We start from the raw sequence: 8691 nt of genomic DNA, 5'->3' as shown, positions 1-8691 counted from the left end.
GGCCAGGGCCAAGAGCATGGTCACTTTTCATGTGAGATGCTTCAAATCCACAGATTTGACTGGTTTTAAACCAATGTGATTTGAGGAATCCCAGAACTACGTTGAGATCCCACAGTGCCACTGGAGGCACAAAAGGGGGTTGTATATGCAATACTCCCTTGACAAACTTCTGGACTTCAGGAACTGAAGCCAATTCTTTCTGGAAGAAAATCGACAGGGCCGAAATTTGAACCTTAATGGACCCCAATTTGAGGCCCATAGACACTCCTGTTTGCAGGAAATGCAGGAAACGACCGAGTTGAAATTTCTTTGTGGGGCCTTCCTGGCCTCACACCACGCAACATATTTTCGCCACATGTGGTGATAATGTTGTGCGGTCACCTCCTTTCTGGCTTTGACCAGGGTAGGAATGACCTCTTCCGGAATGCCTTTTTCCCTTAGGATCCGGCTTTCCACCGCCATGCCGACAAAACGCAGCTGCGGTAAGTCTTGGAACAGACATGGTACTTGCCGAAGCAAGTCCCTTCTTAGCGGCAGAGGCCATAAGACCTCTGTAAGCATCTCTTGAAGTTCCGGGTACCAAGTCCTTCTTGGCCAATCCGGAGCCATGAGTATAGTTCTTACTCCTCTACGTCTTATAATTCTCAGCACCTTAGGTATGAGAAGCAGAGGAGGGAACACATACACCGACTGGTACACCCACGGTGTTACCAGAACGTCCACAGCTATTGCCTGAGGGTCTCTTGACCTGGCGCAATACCTGTCCCGTTTTTTGTTCAGATGGGACGCCATCATGTCCACCTTTGGTATTTCCCAACGGTTTACAATCATGTGGAAAAAACTTCCCGATGAAGTTTCCACTCTCCCGGGTGGAGGTCGTGCCTGCTGAGGAAGTCTGCTTCCCAGTTTCCATTCCCGGGATGAAACACTGCTGACAGTGCTATCACATGATTTTCCGCCCAGCGAAAAGTCCTTGCAGTTTTTGCCATTGCCCTCCTGCTTCTTGTGTCGCCCTGTCTGTTTACGTGGGCGACTGCCGTGATGTTTTTCCCACTGGATCAATACCGGCTGACCTTGAAGCAGAGGTCTTGCTAAGCTTAGAGCATTATAAATTTACCCTTAGCTCCAGTATATTTATGTGGAGAAAAGTCTCCAGACTTGATCACACTCCCTGGAAATTTTTTCCTTGTGTGACTGCTCCCCAGCCTCTCGGGCTGGGCTCCGTGGTCACCAGCATCCAATCCTGAATGCCGAATCTGCGGCCCTCTAGAAGATGAGCACTCTATAACCACCACAGGAGAGACACCCTTGTCCTTGGATATAGGGTTATCCGCTGATGCATCTGAAGATGCGATCCGGACCATTTGTCCAGCAGATCCCACTGAAAAGTTCTTGCGTGAAATCTGCCGAATGGAATTGCTTCGTAGGAAGCCACCATTTTTACCAGGACCCTTGTGCAATGATGCACTGTTTTTAGGAGGTTCCTGACTAGCTCGGATAACTCCCTGGCTTTCTCTTCCGGGAGAAACACCTTTTTCTGGACTGTGTCCAGAATCATCCCTAGGCACAGCAGACGTGTCGTCGGGATCAGCTGCGATTTTGGAATATTTAGAATCCACCCGTGCTGTTGTAGCAGTATCCTAGATAGTGCTACTCCGACCTCCAACTGTTCCCTGGACTATGCCCTTATCAGGAGATCGTCCAAGTAAGGGATAATTAAGACGCCTTTTCTTCGAAGAAGAATCATCATTTCGGCCATTACCTTGGTAAAGACCCGGGGTGCCGTGGACAATCCAAACGGCAGCGTCTGAAACTGATAGTGACAGTTCTGCACCACGAACCTGAGGTACCCTTAGTGAGAAGGGCAAATTTGGGACATAGAGGTAAGCATCCCTGATGTCCCGGGACACTATATAGTCCCCTTCTTCCTGGTTCGTTATCACTGCTCTGAGTGACTCCATCTTGATTTGAACCTTTGTAAGTGTTCAAAAATTTTTTTAGAATAAGTCTCACCTAGCCTTCTGGCTTCAGTACCACAATATAGTGTGGAATAATACCCCTTTTCTTGTAGTAGGAGGGGTAATTTAATTATCACCTGCTGGGAATACAGCTTGTGAATTTTTTCCCATACTGCCTCCTTGTCGGAGGGAGACCTTGGTAAAGCAGACTTCAGGAGCCTGCGAAGGGGAAACGTCTCGACATTCCAATCTGTACCCCTGGGATACTACTTGTAGGATCCAGGGGTCCTGTACGGTCTCAGCGCCATGCTGAGAACTTGTCAGAAGCGGTGGAACGCTTCTGTTCCTGGGAATGGGCTGCCTGCTGCAGTCTTCTTCCCTTTCCTCTATCCCTGGGCAGATATGATCTTATAGGGACGAAAGGACTGAGGCTGAAAAGACGGTGTCTTTTTCTGCAGAGATGTGACTTAGGGTAAAAACGGTGGATTTTCCAGCAGTTGCCGTGGCCACCAGATCCGATGGACCGACCCCAAATAACTCCTCTTCCTTTATACGGCAATACACCTTTGTGCCGTTTGGAATCTGCATCACCTGACCACTGTCGTGTCCATAACATCTTCTGGCAGTTATGGACATCGCATTTACTCTTGATGCCAGAGTGCAAATATCTCTCTGTGCATCTCGCATATATAGAAATGCATCCTTTAAATGCTCTATAGTCAATAAAATACTGTCCCTGTCAAGGGTATCAATATTTTTAGTCAGGGAATCCGACCAAGCCACCCCAGCTCTGCACATCCAGGCTGAGGCGATCGCTGGTCGCAGTATAACACCAGTATGTGTGTATATACTTTTTATGATATTTTCCAGCCTCCTGTCAGCTGGTCCTTGAGGACGGCCCTATCTATAGACGGTACCGCCACTTGTTTTGATAAGCGTGTGAGCGCCTTATCCACCCTAAGGGGTGTTTCCCAACGCGCCCTAACTTCTGGCGGGAAAGGGTATACCGCCCATAATTTTCTATCGGGGGGAACCCACGCATCATCACACACTTTATTTAATTTATCTGATTCAGGAAAAACTATGGTAGTTTTTTCACATCCCACATAATACCCTCTTTTGTGGTACTTGTAGTATCAGAAATATGTAACACCTCCTTCATTGCCTTTAACGTGTGGCCCTAATAAGGAATACGTTTGTTTATTCACCGTCGACACTGGATTCAGTGTCCCTGTCTGTGTCGACCGACTAAAGTAAACGGGCGTTTTAAAAACCCCTGACGGTGTTTTTGAGACGTCTGGACCGGTACTAATTGTTTGTCGGCCGTCTCATGTCGTCAACCGACCTTGCAGCGTGTTGACATTATCACGTAATTCCCTAAATAAGCCATCCATTCCGGTGTTGACTCCCTAGAGAGTGACATCACCATTACAGGCAATTGCTCCGCCTCCTCACCAACATCGTCCTCCTACATGTCGACACACACGTACCGACACACAGCACACACACAGGGAATGCTCTGATAGAGGACAGGACCCACTAGCCCTTTGGAGAGACAGAGGGAGAGTTTGCCAGCACACACCAAAAACGCTATAATTATATAGGGACAACCTTATATAAGTGTTTTCCCTTATAGCATTTTTTATATATTTCTAACGCCAAATTAGTGCCCCCCCTCTCTGTTTTAACCCTGTTTCTGTAGTGCAGTGCAGGGGAGAGCCTGGGAGCCTTCCCTCCAGCCTTTCTGTGAGGGAAAATGGCGCTGTGTGCTGAGGAGATAGGCCCCGCCCCTTTTTCGGCGGCCTCGTCTCCCGCTCTTAACGGATTCTGGCAGGGGTTAAATATCTCCATATAGCCTCCGGAGGCTATATGTGAGGTATTTTTAGCCAAAATAGGTATTCATTTGCCTCCCAGGGCGCCCCCCTCCCAGCGCCCTGCACCCTCAGTGACTGCCGTGTGAAGTGTGCTGAGAGGAAAATGGCGCACAGCTGCAGTGCTGTGCGCTACCTTTAGAAGACTGAGGAGTCTTCTGCCGCCGATTCTGGACCTCTTCTTACTTCAGCATCTGCAAGGGGGCCGGCGGCAAGGCTCCGGTGACCATCCAGGCTGTACCTGTGATCGTCCCTCTGGAGCTGATGTCCAGTAGCCAAGAAGCCAATCCATCCTGCACGCAGGTGAGTTCACTTCTTCTCCCCTAAGTCCCTCGTTGCAGTGATCCTGTTGCCAGCAGGACTCACTGTAAAGTAAAAAACCTAAGCTAAACTTTTCTAAGCAGCTCTTTAGGAGAGCCACCTAGATTGCACCCTTCTCGGCCGGGCACAAAAATCTAACTGGCTTGGAGGAGGGTCATAGGGGGAGGAGCCAGTGCACACCACCTGATCGGAAAGCTTTACTTTTGTGCCCTGTCTCCTGCGGAGCCGCTATTCCCCATGGTCCTTTCAGGAACCCCAGCATCCACTAGGACGATAGAGAAACCTAAAAATGCTCTGATGGAAAGTTTAATAAAATAAAGCAATTTTTAGTATTAAGTCCACTCTATATCAATTGGAAAACAACAAAAGATCAGATAAAGTAAAAATAAATAAAAAATTAAAACTTGGCTTATGTATGACTATTATCAAATATCTCATAAGTAATTATTCAAAGTAAAGTCTGTCAGTTTTCTTCGCATTCTTATATATAAGGGTCCTTTTCCATAAAGTACAGTAATATAGCAGTTTATACTAGCGTAAAAGTTTTCTTTACAGACACAGATTCCAATCGGTGCGTTTATCAGTATTATATATAGATATCATATGATATCAGACCCGATTTAGCTTCAGTTGCAGTTTTGCTAAGGTACCGACGCAGGAGTGTTAGCCGATAAATGGCTTTTAACACTCCTGCAACGGTCGGGACAGGGAGGTCGCATCTTATGCCCTACACAGCCAACTTCCCAATCCAATACAGGAGCCGAGTGAGACCGTCTCATCTTCACTCCTGGTCAGCCAAGGATCAGCAATATTTGCACCCAGTTTATGTGAAGGCACAAGCTTTATCGAATATGGTCACTCAATAACGCAAATCAAGAAATGTAAAGACAAAAATAGGAAAAGTTAAATTAATGTTTTTATTACAGTCTAAAACCAACAACTCAGCCAGATTTACACCTAAAGAAGGACGTGTTATGTACATGCAGTGGTTCAAAATAAACAGGACTTTGATATGATTCAATTAATTCAAATTAGATTACAAGTGCTCATTGAGAAAATGACCTATAATTTAATCATATAAATTAATTTTTCCCCCCGAAAGACAGATTCCATTGGCAGCTGATTGCATTTCTAAAATGTCTAAACCTGAGCTTCCGTCACGTTACCGGTGTCACTAAATTAAGACCAGAAAAGACTAAATATAATTCTAATTTAACAAGTTGGTCCCGTTTTCAAAAATAGTCAAAATATTATACAGCCTCGTGGGGGTAGCAGCTATACTTGGTGAGGCACCATCATTAATTTAATTTTTTAACCAGAAAATAGGTGCAAAGAAATGTACTCTCCCTTCAATCATTTCCTAGTTATATGTTTGAGATTGTGGGGGAGATTTTTCAAACCTTGGAGAGCAATAAAATACCAACCAATCAGCTCCTGTCGTGTTACAGGCTGTGTTTGAAAAATGACGGGAGCCGATTGGTTGCTGCTTTATTACATTCCACTTCATCTCTCTCCAACCTTTGATAAATCTCCTCCTGTAAGTTTCAAAGGTGCAACTCCCCAAATATTGTATCTTTAAATCATTTGTTCATCTTAATACTGTACAATCAAGTGTCCGATACCGCATAACGGCTTATATTCTTGTACCACCTTTTAGTCTGCTACAGTGTCCGTAACTAACTAGGGTTCTAAAGGTCAGCACTCTACAACAGAATTTGGGGCTATATAAATAAAGGTTTTAATAATAATCGTATCACTACAGGAAATAACAGAATTAAGGCTGGGATTTCCTTTAAAAAGGCATTGTTCATGAACACAGCTTCATACATTTGTAAATATATGGGGAAATGTACCTTAACCAAGCCAAAAAAAGTAATTTTCTATCAACATTCATTTTATTTTTCATGAAACAGAAAATATAGTCGTCTTCAACTTAATGCACATATTATGTACTAAACCTGTGTTTGACTTCTGTGATAGAGCTTAAGCTATGTGTAAAGTCTGTCAGTCTTTAATATATACACCCACCACTGTTTTTGAAGGTACTCTTATATACATTCAATCAACCAACCAACAGAAGTGGCGTGCTTCCTATATAATGCCAACTAGAAACATGTACAGTATATGAACACTTTAATATTGGTTACTCTGTGTTATGCGGAGAAGGTCCTTACTAGTTTTCTCAGAACAACCACTTATACATAAACCACTATGTCAGTTAGTGGGATAATGACTGTAAATCATACAACTACAATATCCTCATATAGAACTAATGTAAGTCTTTACCCCATCACATTTTATATGCTGTGGATCTATTTAAATACGTAAGGCACTGGCACACGATAAACTCCCCGGTCTCACAGCCGAGGCGCACTGTGCCTGAGCGATGTAAGGAGACGGTTCATCAAGAGTCACTGATATGATCCGGCAAAACCCAATATAAACAGGAATGTGATGTACAAATCTGGCACAAACGTTTAAGAGAAACACACCCGGGGGCAAAGTTCTAGATGACTGTAATCAAGCTTGCGGCAGAGGAGCTGCTTTAATGCCACAGACAACCGGGCTGGCAGGAGATCATTTGCGGTTCAAAGTCTTCACCCTACGTTATCAGACATTTTCGTACTTTGGAATGGATAAAGTTTTCATATGCATGGTCCATCCAAACCCCATTGGGCATCACCCATGTGTCTAATAATGATGCTATTTGCTAGTGTCAATTTTTTGTCCAGTTATTTTATTTTCTCCCGTCACCCACTGGCGGAGAAGTGATGGAACAACCATGAGAATAAAGTGTGGAGCAGGGAGTTGGCCAATGAGAACTCTGCAAACTCAGGCTCCCCTCCCATCTATACCCTGGTGCGGTCTGGGAGTCTCAGTAACGTTTAGTGCCCAGTCGTTTTACAATGGTTGCGCCAAGTAGGTAAAGCACCTTTCAATGGTGTACAAGTATCAGCTGTAGATTGAAAACTGCTAACCTGATGCCATCTTTAGTTAACTCAGTTGTCCGCAAACTAAAGCTATAAAATATTACATACATTAGGTCTGTACGTCATTCAATTCAAGTACTTGTTCTAGAACAATTACAGTATATTATAGTAAGATTACATTTCGTCATAGGCCAGGCTGACTCCAACATGTAGATTGGGATATGTCCTCTGCATATGATTCTTTACAAGACACCATAATGTTCTGCTGTACGGTTAAGTGTGGAATATACAGTACAATCATTAGCATGGAGATGGTCATGTTTGTGGATAGAGATGATGTTCTGGACCCAGAGATTAGCGGCTAAATAAAAAAAAAAAACAACAACCCTTAAACACAAATGTTCAATGGAGAGCATATTATACCCAGCTGTGTATAATGCTCCAAAATATAACAAGCCCTTGTGTAATATATTTGGACGACATTCCAGCAGCACTTGAAACTATACAGAGTGTATTTATGCGTAATGCAGACCTTGGAACATAAAAAGGTATAAAAATATCTACTAAACTGGCAGAAGTGTAACGGAACTAAACGGTAAGGATGAGAGTCTGCAGTCACTAGAAGCAGCGGCTACAACGTTAGTTCTGTCACGGCGGCTGCAATCTGTTATTATGAACACTAGGAATCTGGTTTGAAAGGTTTTCTGGTCTCTTGGGTCTTTTACTTCTTCCCCTTATGACAGTTGTTTGTGCTGATGTTAAATAAACCCATAATGGCGAGAATTGCTTGTCTGATGTGTTGTCCAAAGCGATGAGAATCCTGCAAAAATAAATAGATTTAAAGAAATGTATTGAACGTTGAAATGTACAGAAACATAAAACCATTTACGCACTTGCCCTTATTACAGATTTTTAAGCATTAGGTGAACAGGATACCGTTCTGGCAGCACAAAGTACAGAAAAGTACTTTCCAGTCCCCAAAAAATAATAATAATAATTACAATATTTAGGGGGTATTTATCAAAGGCTTGTGAGAGATAGAGATCCATCAAACTAGCTCCTTTCATTTTTCAAACAGAGCCTGTAGAAGGACAGTTAGAAGCTGATTGGGTGCACATTATCTCTTTCCACCCTTTGATAAATCTCCCATCTTCTTCAGATGGAATGTTTACACTTCCATTAATGCCTCCATGCTGCTGTAAGTTGAATGTGAGCCGACATGGAAACCTACATTAAAGTGTGGCAGAACTGGCTTCTCTAAAGCACTGGCTCTCCACCTCAACCTTCCAGTTTCCCATGGTTTAAGGATTTCTGTCTGTGGAAGCAGGTGGGAGTCCACTAAATAGACTAACTCACCTCTGCAAGATTAAAGAAATCCACAAAACATGACCTGTTGGTGCTTGAGGACTGCAGTGGAGAACATCTGCTCTAAGGCTATGGTACACAATCTGTTTTTTTTGGACCGAAAGACCCGTTGGAAGTGAACACTTGTTTACAGGGTTGCAATAAAATGCTTTCTGTCCCAGGTCTCCTTGAGATCAGTATCCAGTCTATAGATAAAAGATCTACAGTCAATAAGTGGACCACTAATTGTCGACATGCATTAGGTCG

General features: G+C 43.7%; 1 protein-coding gene across 3 annotated transcripts in view; it reads right to left on the bottom strand.

Annotated features, from left to right (window-relative positions):
• Positions 1-5048: 5048 nt before the first annotated feature.
• The window catches only part of CPT1A (carnitine palmitoyltransferase 1A), a 129394-nt gene continuing 125751 nt past the window's right edge, over positions 5049-8691 (bottom strand). For all 3 annotated transcript variants that reach the window (XM_063944353.1, XM_063944354.1, XM_063944355.1), the window contains one exon: positions 5049-7900. In XM_063944353.1, the coding sequence (XP_063800423.1) occupies positions 7802-7900 (99 nt within the window). In that variant the 3' untranslated portion in view covers positions 5049-7801. The remainder of the gene's footprint in view (positions 7901-8691) is intronic.

The sequence above is a fragment of the Pseudophryne corroboree genome, chromosome 11, assembly GCF_028390025.1.
Source record: "Pseudophryne corroboree isolate aPseCor3 chromosome 11, aPseCor3.hap2, whole genome shotgun sequence".
In the NCBI taxonomy this organism is placed as follows: domain Eukaryota; kingdom Metazoa; phylum Chordata; class Amphibia; order Anura; family Myobatrachidae; genus Pseudophryne; species Pseudophryne corroboree.
Note: the sequence above shows the minus strand (reverse complement) of the source record. Positions and strands in the feature narration are given on the sequence as shown.